Source organism: Mytilus trossulus, chromosome 8 (genome assembly GCF_036588685.1).
Source record: "Mytilus trossulus isolate FHL-02 chromosome 8, PNRI_Mtr1.1.1.hap1, whole genome shotgun sequence".
NCBI classification, from domain to species: domain Eukaryota; kingdom Metazoa; phylum Mollusca; class Bivalvia; order Mytilida; family Mytilidae; genus Mytilus; species Mytilus trossulus.
Window position 1 is genome coordinate 57,994,696 of NC_086380.1, and position 24,544 is coordinate 58,019,239.

At 33.0% G+C, this 24,544-nt stretch overlaps 1 protein-coding gene across 4 annotated transcripts in view; it reads right to left on the bottom strand.

The window, feature by feature from the left end:
- The window catches only part of LOC134681185 (uncharacterized), a 44,589-nt gene that overhangs the window by 18,198 nt on the left and 1,847 nt on the right, over positions 1-24,544 (bottom strand). For 3 of the 4 annotated variants that reach the window (XM_063540679.1, XM_063540678.1, XM_063540680.1), the window contains 2 exons: positions 8,836-9,046; positions 3,000-3,188 (listed from right to left, as the gene is read on the bottom strand). In XM_063540679.1, coding sequence (XP_063396749.1) covers positions 3,000-3,188; positions 8,836-9,046 — 400 coding nt within the window. Of the gene's footprint in view, positions 1-2,999; positions 3,189-8,835; positions 9,047-11,758; positions 11,867-24,544 lie in introns of all 4 variants that reach the window. The other variant, XM_063540681.1, reaches the window with a different exon arrangement.

A 24,544-nucleotide genomic window follows, 5' to 3' on the forward strand; every position in this document is an offset into this window, starting at 1 on the left:
TTTATCAAATGATCCTACTAACAATTCGTATGTTAAATCACTGACCGAATCTGTAAAACGATTGAACGGTAAACCAGTAGCCAAAAAGGATCCATTTAACAATATTATTCTTATTGATTTATGTTCAGAAGATTTATTGAAAGTTCGTGATTTGACCATGATTTTGATAGGTTATTCAGGCCTTGCGGTCATAAAACTTTCAAATCAGTTTTTTGTACTAGTACTCGAAAATCAACTAATACGCAAAATGCTGAATTTCTTGTTTTGAGCATGATTTTTTTGCTCAGAGCACTGAGCAAAGTTTTATGCCTTCAAGGCCAAAGTTTTTGAGTTACGATGAGCTTAGCTCTTTAAATATAAAAATATTACAGTGTTCGATGATTACTCTATAGAGATACATGTTTCACGTAGTAAAGCAGGGCAATACAATTTTGACATCAAAAGGAAGAACAGGTTAACATTCTCTTCGTTCAGGCGGTGCTACCTCTGCTGCCCAGTCTGATCTGAACGAAAGGTGCATTAAGAGACACAGGAGGTGGAAGTCCGACACAAGTAAGGACGGGTACATCGATGATACATTTGAAAAGAGAATGTCAGTTTCACAAAAACTGAACTTTCCCCGCCCTTTCCTTATGGTTCAAGTATTGCTGGGCTATTGGCTATAAATAGTATGTAGTATTTATTAATAAGCCTAGCAATAGTTATTAGTAAAATTGATACTGATAATTTCCAACAGTTCGATAGTATAGTGGGAAATTATTGTAATAACGGTACTAGTGAATACTATTGTTACGGATACTTCTTATGTACACGTGTATATACATATCACGTGATACTGATATTTAGCGGGAATATTTTCTCTTGTTGGTCACTTCTATCCAAGCATCAGACTGCGCAACAGTTTCATTTTCTATTGAATTGTTATTCTAATTTGTATTTATGTAGGGTTTAGATATCTTGCTAGTAAGTAAATTGATTTATTACTTATTGCATACAGTATATATTTAATTCAGTTATATACAATCCAAGTGTAACTCTCCAGACGGTCTTCCGAGCATTTTGGTTTGGACACAGGTTTCCCACATTTTTACACTTTTACTTAAAATGTAGTCGTATGACTGCAGTTTAAATGGATTGAATCGAGGTAACTCGATTTGTTGGTTTTTCCTGGCCGGCGAGATCTTTAATGACAGAGCCCATAGTTTTCAACACAATTTACTAGTTTTTTCGGTTGAATTCATAAATGAAAGTTTATTGATCGTGCATTGATACTTATGCTTCATGTATATTGTGTATATCAATTATATTTATATTAATAAAATAGGGGGTCCACCACTACTGCTGGGCTATCGGCTATAAATAGTATTTAGTATTTATTATTAGACATTTGCGGAAACTATAAGGTCTATGCCTTGGATTACACTTTAGAATCACGATTACAAGTGGTTCAAACAAGGGGTCATGTCAAAATACAAAAAACAAACCGACAATGCATATACAAAATAGCAATTGGTGTCTTCTATGAAAATAAAAAAAAGATGTAAGCAACACGTTAAATTTCGTGTGTCCAAAGCGCTTTTCTGAATTTATCATCAGGACAGCACAAAGCCAAATATTGAAAGTTTTAATACAATGGTTAGTATACGAAAACCTGTAAAAAATAATGTTCAGATGATACTTTATGTACGATTACAACTTTTATCCACAACTGTTACGTTGCCGATTTAAATGGATTGTGATCTTTTAAACAATTTCTTCTGGCCTGCTACACTTGATTTTTTTTTATCCCCAACAAATAATTGAATAGATTTGGGTATAAACTTTGTGTTGAAATGAACAACGTCGCAGTGAGAGATCACGGACTGTTCCGGGGGTTGGAACACCCCTTTTCTTGCCGATCAATGCATTTGATTAGGGAAATTTGGTAAGCCACTCCCCTTTTATCTTGGGTTGGGATCCTCTTTGGAAAATGGCTAGATTGACCTCTGTGTCGTCAATGAACTCTATATAACAATTCCATGACAATAGTACCAGTTTCGGAACAGGGGTTCAATTTAGCTCATGTTTCGAGCATAGTACCAGTCCCACAATGTTCATGGACACCGCGAAAAAAAAAACGTCCATACTTATTGATTCCAAAGATCTTTTTATAATAATTGCATGAAAGAAAAACAACTTGGAACTCGTTTGTTATTTTCTGTTTGTTGCTGTTGAAAACATAGATAGCAAAGTTTTAACTATTTGAGTACAGCTATTTTACATTTCAACTGAGTCTGGCGAACAGTCTTAAATATGTATAAAAAAAGTCGAAAACTGTTTTGGTGTTGTTTTTTTCTCTCGAATAGTTGTGATTTTTTTCTATTGAAACCAAAAACGGAGACAAAAGTGTTTGTTTATTCAGAAAAATAAAAGATTTCAAAATTATACTGAACGGCAAGTGAAATTTCATGAAGAATAAATAGCTCAAAAACACCCGCCCCCTGTATTTCCTCATTCTCTTTAAAACAAAATAAAAGAGAAAAAAGTATGTCTTAGCATAAACATACTAGCATGCTCCATGTTTGATTGCACTTTTCTTAAGCTTACACAAAGTATTGTTGACTTTTTTCAGCATTGTCCCAATCTATCAACTGAAACGATAATTGCGATATTTTGTGGGTCTAATGTTGAATTTATATCTAAAATAATGTTAGTTCATTCTATCATACTGCGTACAATTGCAGCATTTGAAACCTTGGATAACACTGTTTACAATGATTAATGTTAACACATAGCTGCACATATATTTGAAAAAAAATCTATGTTCAATTACAGAAAACATTCCTATCATAATATTGTTTTGGATCGACGGTTTATTTTTACACTTTGAGAAAGCCCAATATTTAAATGCGACACGTAAGTGTACTTGGAATCCTAATCGTAGGAGTATGACAGTTTCCGAAAATGTCTAATATGCATAGCAATAGTAATAAGTAGAGTTGATAATGATTCATATTTACCTTGTTCTGTGCTGTCATCAATCTGTTTTTGTAAATGAACAAGCGTTAAATTGTTTCGGTTTTCAGTTTTCATGCTTTTCTTTTCAAAATGAGAAAACGTTAAATTGTTTCGTTTTTCAGTTTCCTCATTTTTCTTTTCAATTTCGGCTAATCTTGTATCTATTAAGGTTAATTTCTGCTGAATCTGAGCTAAAATTATAAAAAAACAAAATCCTTTAAGTCAATGGAAATCCGTATAACTGCAAAGAGCATGTAATTTTAATAGTATTTATCAGCAACTATTAATTAGATTGCAATTTATTTATTAAAAATTTTGGTTGTAGCTATCACCCTTTTCAATTATTATTTTCAGATGAAAACTGATTATTTTAGTCATATTTGGAAGTATATAAAAACGGAGATTTGATATAGTTGTCATAAAGTAACCGTTCGCTATTATAAGTTATCATGCTTTGACCCAACTAACATGGTTATTTAGACGGTGTCGAAAATTGTTGAACGGTGAGGGCGAAAGCCCGAACCGTTCAACAATTTTCGACTCCGTCTAAATAATCATGCTAGTTGGGTCAAAGCATGATAACATTTTTGTGTGGTTATGCTAACCGTACTAGGTATATAATTAATTAAACGTTTAATACACAAGTGTCCTAGATTTCACTACGCAACATATTAACTCCGCCCACTGACCTCACTCTTAATGTGTATCGTGTAACCTGATGATCTATTGATTTTCCATGTAGTGTGTTTTTATGTTAACTGAAGATGGAGTCTGGTAAAAGACGATTTGTTGATACTAGTGTTGAAGAAATTGAACAAAAACGTTTGAAAATGAGTGCTGACAAAACAATAAAGCAGAATATAGCAGCAGCCACTATTTTCAGGGAGTATTTAAAAGTAAAGAAAATGGATCCTGGATTTGAACAGTATGACACCTTAAAACTAGATGAAGTGTTGGGTCATTTTTATATGGATGTGCGTAAAGCTGATGGAAATCGTTATAAAACAAATTCACTGCAATGCTTGAGATACTCATTGAATAGATATTTAAAGGCTCCACCGTACAATAAAAAAATTGACATCGTGAATGATGAAAGTTTTAGCGCTTCCAGAGAAAATTTTAAAGCGGCAATGGCAGAACTTAAGCGCATGGGATTAGGAGACGTCGAGCATTATCCGTCTATTGACGAAACTGACAGAAGAAAAATGTATACCTCAATATATTTATCACCAAATACTCCATTTGGACTTCAAAATAAAGTTCAGTTTGATATTCGCCTGTATTTTTGTAGACGGGGAATGGAAAATATGCCACAAATGACAAAATCCACGTTTTCTGTAAAAAAAGATCCGAAGACGGGGCTTAAATATGTGGTTAAAACTTTAGATGAGTTGACAAAAAACCATCGCAGCAGTGACAAAGAAAAAACGTCAGGGATAATGCCAGAAAATTCCGGTTCTGAATATTGCCCCGTGTCCTCCTTTGAAAAGTATGTAAATAAATTAAATCCAGAGTGTGACAAACTATGGCAGAGACCAAAAGATCAGTTTTGGGAAGAGGACCCTTCATGGTATTATAACATTCCTGTGGGCGAAAAAACGCTTGGCAATTTCATGTCATACCTGAGCAAGAAGTGCAACTTGTCTGAAATTTACACTAACCATTCAATCCGTGCTACCGGGGCTACTGTTCTAGCTAAAAACTCATATTGCAATGCACAGATCATGGCCGTAACTGGACATAAGTCAGTAGCATCCCTTTCTTTGTATCAGCGGGTTGATAATGATGATAAGATACGTATGGGACAGACGTTAACAGAAAGCATCACTGAACCTTCTAAAGCATTAGCTTTAACTGCTGGTGAAACATCATCAAATATTCGTGCTTTACCAAGCTCAGTGCCTCCTAAAACTTTTGCAATTGGTCCTTCTTCCACATTTTTTCCTCTACCGAATATTACAACAGCCAGCAACACACTTATGAGCACAGAACGTAGTTCCGTTACTTACAACGTTGGACAAAAGACCCTGTATACATCTGCTAAGGAACACAAAGCGCCTCCGTTGCCATTTAGTGGACCTTTGCCATGCAATACGTTTAAGCCAAAACATTTAAGTACAACCCAACAAGGAAACAGCACACAGTCATTTAATGAATCATTGCAAGGTGTTAATCTAAATGAACTGTTTAACGATTTTTCTGAAACTGCCGTAAACATAAATCGTACTACACTTTGTCCACAAGTTTTCAACAACTGTTCCGTAACTATTGTTTATAAAAAGGAATGACTTTATTTTAAGAAGAACAGATCTGATAGTTTAGAACATTTTTTTAACCGTTTTGTTTAATGTGATCGGGAGCATTTCACTGTGTTTCATTCCATCTTATTTATTTTTTTTATTTATATTTTTAAGTGTTTTCTGGACGAAAACCTTTTTTTAAAACTCTGTTATTACTGTTTAGTTTGTATAATATAATACACAGATGTATATTAAATATATTTTATTTGAATTTCTCTCGATTAATAAAGCCATTGATTGCGTCATATGTATGTATAGATGTCAACCAGTTGAAATTCCACAAGCGAACAGGCTAACAAGTCAACTGGCTTTATGTAGGGCAATACACGAAAGTTATCACACAACAGCGTGTACCTCACTTTGTTCTTTTTATAGCACACATGATTTCAGGTTAATAGTTTAAGCACGTTGGTTAAAGGTCAACATATTACAACGCGATTTCTGATTGGCTACAGGCACATGTTTTGTAAGAAGGTTTCTTCTATTGGGATAATTTGATTGGGTTGTGTACGGCGAACATGGTTATTTAGCAGATGGCAAGGCAGCCAGTAGAATTCAAGTTTACAACTGCATAACAACACAATATTTATTTTAAAAAAAAGCCACGCAGTTTCATATCATGAAAAGCACGTGTCAGTATAACTTACTATACGATATATATTTTGCACACTTGTAAAGCCTGTTCATGACACTGTATCTGTTTATATTACGATCTATTGTTGATTGTGTGGTTATGCAGTTGTAAACTTGAATTCTACTGGCTGCCTTGCCATCTGCTAAATAACCATGTTCGCCGTACACAACCCAATCAAATTATCCCAATAGAAGAAACCTTCTTACAAAACATGTGCCTGTAGCCAATCAGAAATCGCGTTGTAATATGTTGACCTTTAACCAACGTGCTTAAACTATTAACCTGAAATCATGTGTGCTATAAAAAGAACAAAGTGAGGTACACGCTGTTGTGTGATAACTTTCGTGTATTGCCCTACATAAAGCCAGTTGACTTGTTAGCCTGTTCGCTTGTGGAATTTCCACTGGTTGACATCTATACATGCATATGACGCAATCAATGCCTTTATTAATCGAGAGAAATTCAAATAAAACATATTTAATATACATCTGTGTATTATATTATACAAACTAAACAGTAATAACAGAGTTTTAAAAAAAGGTTTTCGTCCAGAAAACACTTAAAAATATAAATAAAAAAAATAAATAAGATGGAATGAAACACAGTGAAATGCTCCCGATCACATTAAACAAAACGGTTTAAAAAATGTTCTAAACTATCAGATCTGTTCTTCTTAAAATAAAGTCATTCCTTTTTATAAACAATAGTTACGGAACAGTTGTTGAAAACTTGTGGACAAAGTGTAGTACGATTTATGTTTACGGCAGTTTCAGAAAAATCGTTAAACAGTTCATTTAGATTAACACCTTGCAATGATTCATTAAATGACTGTGTGCTGTTTCCTTGTTGGGTTGTACTTAAATGTTTTGGCTTAAACGTATTGCATGGCAAAGGTCCACTAAATGGCAACGGAGGCGCTTTGTGTTCCTTAGCAGATATATACAGGGTCTTTTGTCCAACGTTGTAAGTAACGGAACTACGTTCTGTGCTCATAAGTGTGTTGCTGGCTGTTGTAATATTCGGTAGAGGAAAAAATGTGGAAGAAGGACCAATTGCAAAAGTTTTAGGAGGCACTGAGCTTGGTAAAGCACGAATATTTGATGATGTTTCACCAGCAGTTAAAGCTAATGCTTTAGAAGGTTCAGTGATGCTTTCTGTTAACGTCTGTCCCATACGTATCTTATCATCATTATCAACCCGCTGATACAAAGAAAGGGATGCTACTGACTTATGTCCAGTTACGGCCATGATCTGTGCATTGCAATATGAGTTTTTAGCTAGAACAGTAGCCCCGGTAGCACGGATTGAATGGTTAGTGTAAATTTCAGACAAGTTGCACTTCTTGCTCAGGTATGACATGAAATTGCCAAGCGTTTTTTCGCCCACAGGAATGTTATAATACCATGAAGGGTCCTCTTCCCAAAACTGATCTTTTGGTCTCTGCCATAGTTTGTCACACTCTGGATTTAATTTATTTACATACTTTTCAAAGGAGGACACGGGGCAATATTCAGAACCGGAATTTTCTGGCATTATCCCTGACGTTTTTTCTTTGTCACTGCTGCGATGGTTTTTTGTCAACTCATCTAAAGTTTTAACCACATATTTAAGCCCCGTCTTCGGATCTTTTTTTACAGAAAACGTGGATTTTGTCATTTGTGGCATATTTTCCATTCCCCGTCTACAAAAATACAGGCGAATATCAAACTGAACTTTATTTTGAAGTCCAAATGGAGTATTTGGTGATAAATATATTGAGGTATACATTTTTCTTCTGTCAGTTTCGTCAATAGACGGATAATGCTCGACGTCTCCTAATCCCATGCGCTTAAGTTCTGCCATTGCCGCTTTAAAATTTTCTCTGGAAGCGCTAAAACTTTCATCATTCACGATGTCAATTTTTTTATTGTACGGTGGAGCCTTTAAATATCTATTCAATGAGTATCTCAAGCATTGCAGTGAATTTGTTTTATAACGATTTCCATCAGCTTTACGCACATCCATATAAAAATGACCCAACACTTCATCTAGTTTTAAGGTGTCATACTGTTCAAATCCAGGATCCATTTTCTTTACTTTTAAATACTCCCTGAAAATAGTGGCTGCTGCTATATTCTGATTTATTGTTTTGTCAGCACTCATTTTCAAACGTTTTTGTTCAATTTCTTTATCACTAGTATCAACAAATCGTCTTTTACCAGACTCCATCTTCAGTTAACATAAAAACACATGAAGTATGCACTACATGGAAAATCAATAGATCATCAGGTTACACGATACACATTAAGAGTGAGGTCAGTGGGCGGAGTTAACATGTTGCGTAGTGAAATCTAGGACACTTGTGTATTAAACGTTTAATTAATTATATACCTAGTACGGTTAGCATAACCACACAAAAATGTTATCATGCTTTGACCCAACTAGCATGATTATTTAGACGGAGTCGAAAATAGAAACCATCCTTTTGACCTGCACCTAAACTTCGACAAAATATCATGTGTTAATAGCGTTCAAAGACACTGCCATTTAAAATTCGTAAAAAAACATTTAACAAAAAGGTGAATTAACAAAAAATACCGAACTCCAAAGAAAATTCTAAACGGCAAGTCCTTAATCAAATGGAAAATTCTAAAGCTGAAACACATCAAACGAATGGATTACAACTGTCATATTCCTGACTTGATGAGAAGTTACATAGAAAAATGGAGATTTTCACTTTAAGCTTCTATATAATTTTGTTATAGTTTTTTGTTTGAAAATTTAATTTTAATATTTTGACCATTTCCGTAAAAGATGTAAACCATATGAAAGAATTCCCGTATTTTATTTTATTGAGCCTGTAATACCTTTAGGAACACCCATAAGTGTGCACTTAAATTAAAAATTCTATTTATATGGACTTACCATTTACCGTAAAATATGTAACAATAGCACTCGTTAAAGAAACTGCTATTACTATTGTAAACATTTTTAAATATTGTTTCCATGAGGGACTGCTCACATTGTCCATCTTATTAACATGTTTAAAGTCATCATAGACATGTTTCTCATCTCGTCTTACTGGTCTTACTTCTTCATATTCTTGAAGTTCAGCCATTATATTGTTACTACAACACTTAAACAATACAGTATGTTATTTTAACAGTAATGAAAGAACATGACATTCCAGGCTCCTATGTATTAATATGGTAACAATAAGGAAATAAAACTTGTCAACCAATGAACACCTAGCCATCACTATTTGTGTTAAGAGTAATGATGAATAAGATTTTGAACACACGTCACAATAATTTGAAAGTAACTTAAAAGTGTTTGTAATTTTTGTATTCCGTAGAGTCTGGCTAACTTTTCTTGATTGGTAACACATGTGGCTGAACAGTCTTTGGACACATTTAGCACCTTCGAAGTTTACCCATTAATTTTGAAACATTGATAGTACATCTTACATTATTGTCAATATGAAGTTCTTGTCATGATAGTTTTCTTTCTTGGATTGCATTAGTAATATCTCGTTTATGGCACGGTAGAAAAATTTTAAACTTCATCACCAATTACCCATCTTTTATAATATAATTCCCGCTCGAAAGTTGGTGTGAAAAGTAAATAGAAAAATATCGAACACCGAAAAAAAATCAAAACAGCCATAATCAGAAATCATTTTTGAGATACAGCGCGACATGCGAAAAAAAGATAAGCTGTTTTCAAGTTAATATGCGATATGTGGACGCCGGACAGACGGACAGACGGGCCCCGGCCATAGGATAATTTTGACGGCCATATAAAAAAAATTTACATCATGATTTACAATACAACTTGATTTACATCATCATTTAAAAAAAATGTACCTTGCAAAACTGTCACTTCTTTATTTCTCCATATGTAAATATAGTAAGCATAACGGACATACACGTACGGTGACCTATAATTGTTAATGCATGTGTCATTTTGGTCTTTTGTTGATAGTTGTCTCATTGGCAATCATACCACATCTTCTTTTTTATATACCAAAAAACGTATGATTGGTAATCATTATAACTATTGACTATAACTGAAAGTAATATTTTCTTCCCAGTCGACGTTTGAGTTTATCGAGTTAGCACTGTTGCAGATAAAAATTAACTGAATTAACTTCACCGTACCCGACAATGGTTATTACTTGTCATAATTCTTTAACATTTAAAAGAAACACACATAACATTAAAAACCCAAATTTCAAAATTTATAACATGACCTTGACCTTTGACCTTGATTTTAATTTCAAATTCATGGGTCAGTGAACTCAAATTAGAAGGTCCGAGGTCAATCACTTGTATGGTAGTTGAGAAATAATGATTTCAAATACATAAGGGGAGAAAACTCCTATAAGGGTTAACCAAAACACTTCGACTGAATAAGTTGAAGTTGCGCCTTATTGTAAACAGTGATTTTGCAAACATATCATATCATTAACTGCTACAGTTTCTTTTGAATAACGATAACAAGCAAAATTCTAATTTATAACATGACCTTGACCTTTGACCTTGACCTCAATTTACTTTATATGGACCAAGGATTTCATATCAAAAGACTGTAGGCCTCTACAACTAATACCGTATGAATTAACCCAACATATCGTTTATTTTAGATTTTCAAAGGAAAATAACTCCCATAAATTAATATGCATAAGATGTCTTCTGATCACCTCAGTCAAAATAAAACAAATCATTCTTAAGAGTAGACAAACAATTTGGTGAAAACAATTTGTAAAAATCTTTTACGGTTTTAGAGATATAGCGATAACAAGAAAAAGGGGTGACAATCCTTTGCAAATATAAAACTATTGGTAGTCCTGATAGATTTTTGATTGTTGTAGATAAAAAATGTCCTTAAATTCCCTGAGATCATTTGAAGATATACATGATAAAACTTTCCGACAAAAATTATCGCATCTACTATTTTTCATCGAGGATGGCTAGCTATAGATAACACTTTATCTAGTAAAAATCAAAAAGCAAAGAGAAAACTTCCCGTTTGAAGGAAAGACAATTGTTATAAATTGTCCTTCTCTTTTGTCAAATTCAAACTTAAAGTAGAGGGAAAGTTACTAATGAACAGTTCCCAACATTGTTTTGAGCAGATACAGACGATAACTTGCAGTACTAAAACTCTAACATTAACATGAAGGCTTTCGGTTTCATTTTTAACCAGTTTACCTAGAAATGAATGAAATGTATCAAACACGTGTTTTAGTTAGAAAGATAAATATTTAAGTGAAAGGTATCTGTACATTTATTGGAATTTAGTTTGACGTCTATTTTCGCTGAACTAGTTCATATTTTTGTTTAGCGCCAGCTAAAGTCCGCTCGGGAGTCCGCCTTTCTCTGCAAGATTTTCTGGCTGTGTTGAAGACCCATTTGTGGACTTCGGCAGGGTTTTTTACTCTTAAGTCAGTTTGTTTTCTCTTTGACACATTCCCCATTTCCACTCTTAAATTTATATAGGACATTGTACATTTACAATTTGTATTATCAAGAAAAAGAAATAAATAATGAAAATATCGCTTTATTCGTGATTCATAATGGAATTTTACTTTGCCAAAATTACCTGTAATGATTGAGCTAACTGATGTATATAAATAAACCAGTGAGTAGAACTAAAATATAAGAGCAGATGTAAACCAGATGACATATTTCGCTGAGCGCAGCCTGACACGACCGCAGACGTCGAATCCAGAACAGTTGGGGCTAATTTGTACACAATATTAAAGCTTGATACTGTCTAAATTTTGGTTGTGATCACATTTTTAACATGATATAGGTTTCTGACACAAAATATATATAACCCTCACTTTTTTTGACGAAATAAACTCAATCCCAGCCTTTTCTTTGTAGTACAGAACCTTGTAGTACACTTTCAGAGAGATCCATACACGTTAACACAAGTTATTGTCTAGAAACTAGAAAAAAACCCCACTTGTTTAGCAATTTTTTAATTCTTTTTCCTACATATTTTGAACAATTAACCCCAAATTCATTCGCAGTCTTCCCTTTGTAATATGGAACCTTGTGGTACAATGTCAGAGAGATCCATATAGATACACACAAGATGTTGTCTGGAAATTACAAAAATTGTTTGACCGTTTATTCCTAAACTGTTGGCACCATAACCACTTAGACGAATCCAAGCATTCTACTTGAGGTATTTAACATTGTGGTACAATTTCAGAGCAATTCAATTACTTTTACATAAGTTATTATCCTGAAACGAGAAAAATGCTTGATTTTTTTTCCTTTTGGGCCGTTATTCCTAATAGTCCGGCGGCTACAAGCATATTTCAGACGAATTGTGCACATCCTGTTACAAGCATGAAATTTGGCATAGACCTTCCTCAACTATTACTCTTTTATTTCAGATAGGGAGGCATTTGAAAAAATGTATCACTTCCGGTAAAATCCAAAATGGCGGATGTCATACTTAAATCAGTCAAATATCGAAGGCTAGCGTGTAAAAATGTGTTATTATCATGCTACCATCCCAATATCTGGTACAGACCTTTGTTTTTTACTACTTTTGGATAAATGAGATAGATAAGATGTCTTCAGAAACACCACTTCCTGTTAAAATCCAACATGGCGGACATTGCACTTAAATAAGCTTATTTTTTTGGGAGGGTAATTGAAATGTGTTTTTACGTATTGCTGCTATCATTACATTGTGTAGGAACTTTTCTTTGGTGCTTCTGATGGATACAATGTATAAGACATATGTCTTAAAAACCCTTACTTCTTTAAATATTCAAAATTGCGGACATGAAATATCATTTTTTTATTCAAATTTTAAACTTTTTTCAAAATGTAAAGAAAATGATTTTATTTTGTGTTGGTCATTAAACTTTTGGCTTTAAGTTATCCCCAAAACCACTTATCCTAGCATGTTGTAAATGTTTAGATATAAAGTTGACACTTCCGGTAAAAATATGACTTAAATTTCAAAGATGGGTCCTCAATCTATTTCTTCGATGTAGAGTTTTGGATAGATTGATTAAAACAAAATAAAATCACCATAATACTAAATAATATTTTAAGATACTACTATTTGGCCAAGAATAAATTTTTATTCACAGTCACCATGACATGCACACATCGCAGTGCACGGGATACCCGATTTTCAACATTAAAAATAACCGCGGTATCCTTTCTTACATCCACAATGTAAAAGATTCTGACAAAATGATGAGGTCTCAAAAAGAGTTTTTAAAAAGCTATCCTCTTTATCCTCGCCTTGAGTGGGTAGCATAAGAGCCAATCCCAAGCTCGTCTCCCTTAACACCTACCTAACTCGGTATATTGCATGATTTTCATGCTGGAAAAGACATGACCAAGTTGAGGGATAGCATCAAAAAGCCTTCTCTTTTGCGCAAATAGTTATTTTCTTGCTTCGTTAACAATGTTATACCAATCTGTTAAGTTTGTGCGATCTTACAGTAAAACCCCGGTGGTTTAGTCTGATTTATTATCATTCTTTTTGTTAAAGTCACATCTTCAAATGCAATCAATGTTTCCCACATAGTCTTTTTTCCCTTTCAAGCAAAGAGAGAACCATATCACAACAGGTAAAGGCATGGATAACTATAAGTGGGTCAGATCACTCAGATCACTCATTGCCTAGTGCATTTGAAAGGCCAATGATAGATATTAATCTAAAGTCTTTTGCCCTCCTAAACACAATCCATAGTTCGTCTACCCCGATGTGACAGAATAGTGAAACAGTAGTGACAGAATCATCATTAACGACTGTTCGAATTATGACTCGTTTACGATCGTGTTTGACTGCATCAGACACATGCACCATGATTTTAGTGTCTGCCTCTAAATGTGAACTTGGTGCTGAACTTGAAATACATCACGTGGTGGATAAGATAGAATATCCCGACCATTTGTTGCTATAACTACCATACGCACCCAAGACTTCATCCACTCGTATTTCAGTTTCAATGTATTTTATTAAGGTAAGGACATTATACCCAATCAGCATACTCGTAAGGCCGCAATTTACAATCGGAGAGCTGATTCCCAACATTTACAAAGACTGTGGTATTGTTTCTCACATCGTTAAATTCCAAAAACACATATTTTCTTGCCTTGTTAACCAAATCTGTTTCTTTTTTTCGATCTTACAACAAAACCACGTATCGTTTTCAATGACATTAAACTTATCAAATCCATATTGTGATGTTGGCTGGTCAATCATCATTCTAAATGCTATAGATATAGGAAGATGTGATGTGAGTGCCAAAGAGACAACTCTCCATCCAAATAACAATTTAAAAAGTAAACCATTATATGTTAAAATAAGGCCTTCAACACGGAGCCTTGGCTCACACCGAACAATCTACAAAGGGTCCCAAAATTACTACTAGTGTAAAACAATTCAAACGGGAAAACCAACGGTCTAATCTATATAAACAAAACGAGAAACGAGAAACACGTTTATATTACATAAACAAACGACAACGACTGTACATCAGATTCCTGACTTAGGACCGGTGCAAATCACATCTTCAAACTCCATTAATGTCACCAACGCAGTTCCTTTTCCAGCAAACGTGTAATCTTTTAAAGCCAAAAATTTAATGACCAACACAAAATAAAATCATTTTCTTTACATTTAAAAAAAAGTTAAAATTTGAATAAAAAAATGATATTTCTATGTCCCCCATTTTGGATATTACCGGAAGTAAGGGGTTTTAAGACATATGTCTTATACATTCTAGCCACCAGAAGCACCAAAGAAAGGTTCCTACACAATGTAATGATAGTAGCAATACGTTAAAACACATTTCAATTACCTTCCTTAAAAAATTATCTTATTTAAGTACAATGTCCGCCATGTTGGATTTTAACCGGAAGTGGGGTTTCTGAAGACATCTTATCTATTAAATTTATCCAAAAGTAGTAAAAAACAAAGGTCTGTACCAAACATTATGAAAGTAGCATGATAATAACACATTTTACACGCTAGCCTTCGATATTGGGCTGATTTAAGTATGACATCCGCCATTTTGGATTTTACCGGAAGTGAGATTTTTTTTTAAATGCCTCCCTATCTGAAATAAAAGAGTAATAGTTGAGGAAGGTCTATGCCAAATTTCATGCTTGTAACAGGATGTGCACAATTTTTCACAAATCCGCCGGACTATAAACAGTTTGGACTATCATCCCGAAAATTAATCCGAACCTTCCTTTTTTTTAGTATTGAATATTCTCAAAAAAAATCATAGAGATCCATTTACTTAAACTAAAGTTATTGTCCGGAAATCAATGTGTCTTCGTACGACGACACAGCCGACGCAAACGACGACATCGTACCATTATATGACATCCCAAAAAAAAATTGCCGTCGTTTAAAAAACTATGAGAAACAAACAAAAATTAATATGCCAAGTAATTTCTATAAAACTCAGCTTAATTCTTTTTTAAATCATGAATATTATTGGTCTGATACTGAAAAATATCATCAATGAGTTTGTTCATAATTAAATATCATGTTACAAGGGTACGGCATTTAATTGTTTCTTATTTTTGATGACGAAAATTCAAGCCGCAAGATTTTATCAAAGTCTTAGGCCGTGTTCACATTGACCTAACCTCGGTGTTGTGTAAATGTAACTCACACATAAACTAAACATAAGTACGTTCCCATTGATAAAACTTAATGTTTACATGTAGTTTAAATCATGTTTTGTCTACATGCAGTCAAAAGTCGATGTAGGCCTTGTGAAGGTTCAGTGTACTCAAAACTAGGCATTCAGAACTGTAATTTTTCCATTTATATGTAAAAAAAAGAAACGATTTTTATATAAAATTGTTACTTATAACACTTATTAATAAAGTTCTTTACAGAAGTATTTGTCTGAACTTGATATATTTATTTGTTATAAAAACACTTTACGTAGCCTTATTAGGCCCGGGCCCTTATGAAGACCGATTTTTTTCTCGCGCGAAAGTATATATTTGATTTTTTTTTCGACGGTACCAATTTAATATTTAACACTACAATGTATAGAGAAACTTTGGATTCAGAATATTTTTTCATTCTAATCATGCATCTGTATGACCCGATTGTTTTTTTTTATCAAACTGTGGGAAAATCCATCACCCCTTTTTTTTTTAAAGTCAAATGGTCATTCCCGTACTGCTAGAAAAATTGTTCGAAAATATCAGTTCAGTTCTACGTAATGAACATTTTTAAAATTGACATATAGTTTACAAGTGTGAACAAATCTTATGTACAGGTAACTAAACAAGGTGTATAGATGTGAACAAATCGTATGTGAAACTAGTGTTCATTACATTAAACTAATTGTAAACATGTTTACTGTAGACGGCCGTGTTCACATTGACCTAAACTCGGTGTTGTGTTAGTGTAACTCACACATAAACTAAACATAATTACGTTTCCATTGAAAAAAACTCAATGTTTACATGTAGTTTAAATCATGTTTTGTCTACATGCACATGATAGTCGATGTAGGTCTTGTGTAGTTTAAGTGTAAATAAAACTAGGCATTCCGAACTTTAATTTTCCTATGTATATTTAAAACGCTCTTTTGTATACAAAATTGATACGTAAAACACTTATTAATAAAGTTCTTAACAGAAGTATTTGTCTACCCTTGATATATTCATTTGTTACAAAGAAAAAAACACTTAACGTAGCCTTTTTAACCCCTTATCGACTCATCCATCATAATTGCCGAACACATTTGAAAAGATCTTTCCGAATTAACTGGACGAACACACTGACAAAAATATTTGCCAGTGGTCTTTACTCAAACAACGATTCATTCATTAATGCTTTACTAAAAAAGGGGGAGTTTAATTGTTTGTTTGTGTAGTATCCAAGATCCGTTAAATTGCAATTAGAAAAAACAAACCATTACCCCTCCCTTTGCCAAATACTCATTAGAGAAAAAAATAAAAATTGAAACAAACAAATCTTATGAATATAGAATACTTTTAGAAAGAAAAACTATATGAAAGCTTAGTTTGGACATTTTTATAGCAATTCAAAATAATAACAGTTCCTTCAGCATGGAAATGACTATAATATACATATACAAACTGATAGACCAATTTTGTCACAACCTCACTAAAGTGGAGTTAAATCTTATAGGATTGTAAGTATGTTATATTTTATCACCTTGCACTTTCACATTTTGGCTGTCCAATTTGTTCAATATTCTGACCACTTGAACAATTTGGTTTAATAAAACAAATTGCAATTTGGTCAAAATTTTGAATGAGTTGCAATTGCTGGATAGCAACACTAACAGTCAAGTCACTGTAAAAATCAAAGAGCTGAAAGCTCTGAAGAAAAATGACGCCACTGTCTCTAATATTGGGATAGTTTTTATGCAAGTCTTGATTTTCACATACCGTAATTTGTTTAACAATGCAACATGTCTCGTAAGCATATAATTGATATTCGTATATGTGTGTGTGTGAAGTGAAGGTGCCAACTGGCTGGTTTTTTTTTAAGACAAATGAATAGGTCAAGACTACCTGAATTGTACAAATAAATCCTGTGGAAAGGCTTCTATATTTCTCACTGGTACATAGGCTGAATCCGGGTCCATTCGCGCCCATTCACGTTTGCGCCAACTCATGTTCACCCCCTTTCACTTTCACAACCTACATGTTCGCAACTAATCTTAATTGGTTTTGTGTTTAATAACTCTGTAAGCAAGTGTTTTCTTATAAGTATAATTGTTGTCATTGTCTCAAAATAAAGTGAGACAGCATTTTTTTTTGTGTTGAATAAATCTTAATCATGTTTTGGATAGCGTATTGTTAAAGATAATAATAATCCTTTCTAAATAAAGTGGTATTTTGTCAACGTTTTATTTAGCGTTGAATAACTCTTAATCATGTTTTGGTTAGTGTATTGCTATACTTTGTTTCATTGACCTCTTTCATAATGAAGTGAGATTCTGACTAATTTTTTTTCTGTGTGTTGAATAAATTTTATCATGTTTTGGTTATAATAGTGGATTGCTATATTTTGGTTCCTATATTTTATTGTTTCGTTGTTTCAGATCAAAGGGCTTAAAAACAATTATCTTTTGTGTTTTTCCTTTAAAATCTTCAATGTTTTACTCATACCAAGCTATAAATACATTCAGTATTTACACCAAAGCAATTTAAAACAACAATAATGATTTTCCAATTATTCAACTTGAATTTGAATTAAAATTGGGCGAGAATGAGTAGAGTGCGAACGAACCTTGGGTGTGAACGTGCGAGGTGCGAAAGTGTATTGGGCGCAAACAGACCTGATACCACATAGTCTGAACCCCCTTCTCCCACAAAATATGAAGTAAATTAAAAACAAATTGTTCAGAGAACAATTGAAGTCTTTCCACTAGAAAAGATCTATTTTTATATTGAAATATGAAAAATCAGTTTAAAATGTTAGTTCCTATGGCTTTATGACGTCCTATTAACCTATGACCTTGACCTCAATTTCAAGGTCACAAACCATGGACCTTGGATCAAAATATCCTAGGTCTTTAATATGTTTGGTTAATGAGTACTACCACTTGACGCGCAATTTTAAATGTAAGATGGACAAAAACTCCCTTTTATTGTATGCGCAGCCTTTCAACCAAAATATACAAGTAAGGACATGTCGCAACTAATAATTTATGAAAAAATATTTGTCAAAATGTCATACAGTATTTGAAAAGAAGTGAAAATAAGCCAAAATCAAAATTTATAATATGACCTTGACCTTTGACATTGACCTCATTTTCATTTTTAGTACCAATGACCTCATGAAGACCTTAGGTCTCTATCAGTTATGGTTTACCAGTTGAAAATGCATATCGCTTGAATCAAATGAAAAAGGGGGAATAACTCTCATATGGAGTCCCCATAGAGCTATGGTTCAAACGAATATTCTTATCCTAAATATGTAACGAGCAATTTGGTAAAATAAAATCTTTTACGGTTACGAAGGAGAGGTGGCCACAACAAAAACAGTGTTTGGGGAGATAACTCTTACAACATAATGTATTTTGTTATAATTACATTTGATATATGTTTCATTATAATACTTTATTCTGATTGGCTAACTGCACATCACATGTTATTCCTCAAGCAATTGCATCACTCAATAAAACTTTTCATTCATGATAACACGTGGTCCCACAATAAAGTGCACAGATGAATTGAATAAAAAAGTTATAAAATTCGTGTTTTCATGATCCTAGCTAAAAAAAGTAATTATAAGTATTGAATGTTTCTTTTTGTAACCTCATAGGGTTGCAAAAGCGTTGACCGTGTGCACATTTTTAGAATGAAGCGCTTACGCTTACGCGCTTCATACAAAAAGTACTTCGGTCAACGCTTTTACACCTCAATGAATTAACATAAGATAAACCAGATGCTCCGCAGGGCGTAGCTTTATACGACCGCAGAGGTTGAACCCTGAACAGTTGGGGCAAGTATGGACACAACATTCAAGCTGGATTCCGCTCTAAATTTGGATTGTGATTAAATAGTTGACACAGCATAGGTTTCTGACACAGAATGAATGTATTCAAATGAACTTAAAATTTTTGTTTTCTCTTAGAGCAATTCACTATGCTGTTGAATATTAATCCTCTCAAAAAAATGTTTGAAGAAATTTTCTTTTTATTTATGAAATTTCAAATGAGAAAAATTTAACCCAATTTTTTATTCACATCCCCCTTTCCCTTATTCCACTAATTTCAATTAAAATATTCTAATGGAGTTTGCAACAATTACTACTCATTTAAATACATGATGTAAAAAAACTGCTTGTTATCACTGAATGGTAAAGATTATTTAAATTTATCAGTTGGTAGTAAAAAGTGAATATACATTGTATATTGTATATAACAAAGATTTAAGTTGATTCTGGACAAAGAAAGATAACTCCAATTAAAAAAAAATCTTGCAGATATTTCTTGCTTACTATACTGGACAAAGAAAGATAACTCTTAATTAAAAAAAAAATTGCTATTTCACAATATTGTGAAATTAGATATTTCTTGCCATTGCACAATACTGTGCCATTGCACAATACTGTGCAATTGAAAAGACTTGCTATTGCACAATACTTAATATAATAATTTTAGATCCTGATTTGGACCAACTTGAAAACTGGGCCCATAATCAAAAATCTAAGTACATGTTTAGATTCAGCATATCAAAGAGGCCCAAGAATTTAATTTTTGTTAAAATCAAACTTAGTTTAATTTTGGACCCTTTGCACTTTAATTTAGACCAATTTTAAAACTGGACCAAAAATTAAGAATCTACATACACAGTTTGATTTGGCATATCAAAGAACCCCAATTATTCAATTTTGGATGAAATCAAACAATGTTTAATTTTGGACCTGGATTTGGGCCAACTTGAAAACTGGGCCAATAATCAAAAATCTAAGTACATTTTTAGATTCAGCATATCAAAGAACCCCAAGGTTTCAATATTTGTTAAAATCAAACTAAGTTTAATTTTGGACCCTTTGGACCTTAATGTAGACCAATTTGAAAACGGGACCAAAAATTAAGAATCTACATACACAGTTTGATTCGGCATATTAAAGAACCCTAATTATTCAATTTTGATGAAATCAAACAAAGTTTAATTTTGGACCCTTTGGGCCCCTTTTTCCTTAACTGTTGGGACCAAAACTTCCAAAATCAATACCAACCTTCCTTTTATAGTCATAAACCTTGTGTTTAAATTTCATGGATTTCTATTTACTTATACTAACGCTATGGTGCGAAAACCAAGAAAAATGCTTATTTGGGTCCCTTTTTGGCCCCTAATTCCTAAACTGTTGGGACCGAAACTCCCAAAATCAATACCAACCTTCCTTTTGTGGTCATAAACATTGTGTTTAAATTGCATTGATTTCTATTTACTTTAACTAAAGTTATTGTGTGAAAACCAAGAATAATGCTTATTTTGGCCCTTTTTTGGCCCCTAATTCCTAAACTGTTGAAAATAAAACTCCCAAAATCAATCCCAACCTTGATTTTGTGGTTATAAACCTTGTGTCAAAATTTCATAGATTTCTATTAACTTAAACTAAAGTTATAGTGCGAAAACCAAGAAAATGCTTATTTGGGCCCTTTTTGGCCCCTAATTCCTAAAATGTTGGGACCAAAACTCCCAAAATCAATACCAGCCTTCCTTTTATGGTCATAAACCTTGTGTTAAAATTTCATAGATTTCTATTCACTTTTACTAAAGTTAGAGTGCGAAAACTAAAAGTATTCGGACGACGACGACGACGACGACGACGACGACGACGACGACGCCAACGTGATAGCAATATACGACGAAAATTTTTTCAAAATTTGCGGTCGTATAAAAAGCATTCAATACTTAAATGCAGTTGTAAATTTTTAAAGCAAAAAGAGTTAATACTAACTTTCACTTTTTTTGGATGTTCATGTACATTTTGTATGTATTTATTTTTCTCAACTACATGAATTTTTTGGTGTATTTTTAATGATATATATGAGTAGTCCAAATAATTATTACGTCTGGCAAGGCTTTTTAAATTTTATTCTGGGACACCTTCCTATGACCACAAGGCTATGTTAATTTTTTTCTGGGACGCCTTCTTAGGAAGCCTTCCTACGAACGTCTAAGTAAGGCGTCCCAGAAAAAAATAAAATAGCCTTGTCAGACGTCATTATTATTTGGACTAATACATGAGATATTGGATATTTTTATGCATTATTTAACCTATAAATCTTTTACAGGATTGTTTGTTTAATGCTGTTTAAACATTACTGAAAAAAAAAACACCTTAAATTTGCTAATTATTTGGCATGAAAGTTTGATTTATTGAAAGGGACTCATAGTTTTCCATTTAATTTTAATAATTGTCTAATGGTTAAAACAATAGCTTCGTTGTTTACTTTTATACACAACAACATATTCACTTTGGTTTCGTTGTTTACCTAATATTCACTATGCACTTGGTAACAGTTATTAATTAATTGAATAGAAAATATTATAATAAATATTATTGGAAGCCGAATTGACGTCAAATAGGTGCCGATTTGACTAGATGCCAATTTAACCAGGTGCCGACTTGACTTGTACGTTTCAATTCCTCTGCGATCGTTTGCGGTATTTTCTTGAGAAAACCTATTTTCCATCATCAAAGAGAAAAAGAAACTGCTTGAAATGATTCCCGAACGCTTCGTGATTGTTAAAATAAGTTTAATTCACTCAAAAAACAATTTTAAAACTTGCGATGTTTAAACAGGAAGTTTCAAAAGCACGTGTAAAAGAAGAAATTAACCGGTGAGAGTGGAAATCCGTACATAACATATATCACTATAGTACGACTTTTAAAGCAAAACAGTTTCATCCTTTTGAAAAACAGTCTTAAATATACCTATCACATTAATGTTTGAAGGGTCTTTAGCTTATTCAAACCATATAAGTCGGTTTGAAACACCAAAACGGAATGATAATAACCGATTACGTTTTGTAGTTTACAAAATTCTGGACTGAATCCTGTCAAACTACAACACTTTGTTCGACTGTAGTGGAATACAAACAGAAACTAGTTAGTTTGTAAACTGGTTCCTGGCTGATTACTACACAATGCTCATGCATAATGATAATACAAGCACATTCCAGTTTGTATTGAAATTAGTAAATACGAAACCAAGCGCGGTAGGCAGAGAAATCAGGTCGGCAGTTATGGAACAATGACTGCGTCATTTTCCAAAAATGTGGACACGGGACACACAACTTTCAAAATTATAATTTTCATTTTAGCAAATTCTGATTAATTTTACAATCTGCGAAAATATAAAATGTTTGGCCATATAAAAATGAAGTAAAATCAAAAATATACTGAACTCCAAGCAAAATTCAAAACGGAAAGTACCTAATGAAATGGCAAATTCACAAGCTCAAACACATCAAACGAATGGATCACAACTGTCATATTTCTGACTTTGTACACACAATGACAGAAAAATAATCATAAATGATGGCTTGTCAAGATTTCATCAACAAATATTTTAAAATCCTAATAAACAAAGATAAACTCTGTTAACTAAGTCAACCGTAGAAATTTACAAGACATCACATAATTTCCATACATATAAGTAACTTTTAACAAGTCATTGTCAATTTTAGATGCTTGTATCCTGTTTAAAGTGATAGTTTCCGAAACATGTTGACATTTTGATTTTGAAAAATTTAATTTTGAAGATGATATGTAAATCCCATTTCTTCGATTTTTTGTAGAAAAAAAATCCTTGTGTGCAAGTATTTTTCGACATTGGCTAAGAAATCTATTCGAAATATAGGTAACAGTACTAGAAGTATATCGCTGTTTAAAAGTCATGCACCAGAGAGAAAACAACGGACGCCAGTAGCAGTGAAGAAGAGCAACCGTCAACATCCATAGAAAAAAGTAAAATAAAAAAAACACTGAACTCAGAGGAAAATATAATCGGAAAGTCCGTAATCACATGGCAAAATCAAATGACAAACCACATCAAAAATTTGTAAGGGTTCCGCGGAACCCAGTGTCTCGCCTAGTTTTGCTGAAATCGCAGGCTCAACAATAATGAGGAAAAAAGATCAATAAAAATATTCCTCTTGTTACTATTTTAGGATTGTAAGAAAATCTAAGTCCATTTAAAGTAAATTACAGAAAAAACGGAGTAATCTTTTTACAAACTTTACCTCTGGATACAATCTTATGATCATAAATAAGCTTCTGTCCAAGTTTGGTACAAACCCAGGATAGTTTAAGAAAGTTATTAAAATTTTAAAAACTTTAACCACAGAGTGAATGTAATGTTTCCCCGCAGAAAAACTAAGTCCATTTAAAAGTAAAATATGGAAAAAATGGATTTATTTATTTACAAAATTTACTTCTGGATACTATCTAATGATCATAAACAAGCTTCTGTCCAAGTTTGGTACAAACCCATGATAGTTTAAGAAAGTTATTAAAATTCTAAAAACTTTAACCACATAGTGAATGTAATGTTTCCCCGCAGAAAAAACTAATTCCATTTGTAAGGAAAATATGGAAAAAATGGAATTTTATTTTTACAAAATTTACTTCTGGATATTATCGTATGATCATAAACAAGCTTCTGTCCAAGTTTGGTACAAACCCAGGATAGTTCGAGAAAGTAATCAAAATTCTAAAAACTTTAACCACAGAGTGAATGTTTTGTTTCCCTGCAGAAAAAAACGAAGTCCATTTATAGAAAAATACGGAAAAAAGGAATTTTATTTTTACATAATTTACTTCTGGATACTATCTTATGATCATAAACAAGCTTCTGTCCAAGTTTGGTACAAACCCAGGATAGTTTGAGAAAGTTATTAAAATTCTAAAAACTTTAACCACAGAGTGAATGTAATGGTTCCCCGCAGAAAAACTAAGTCCATTTAAAAGTAAAATATGGAAAAAATGGATTTATTAACATACTATATAGAAAAAAATCATTTCTGTAGATCACCGAAAGGGGAAGTGGTCTAGAACACAGTATTATTTTATTTAGGGGGTTCACTATACACACAAATTTTTATTAGTCTTCACT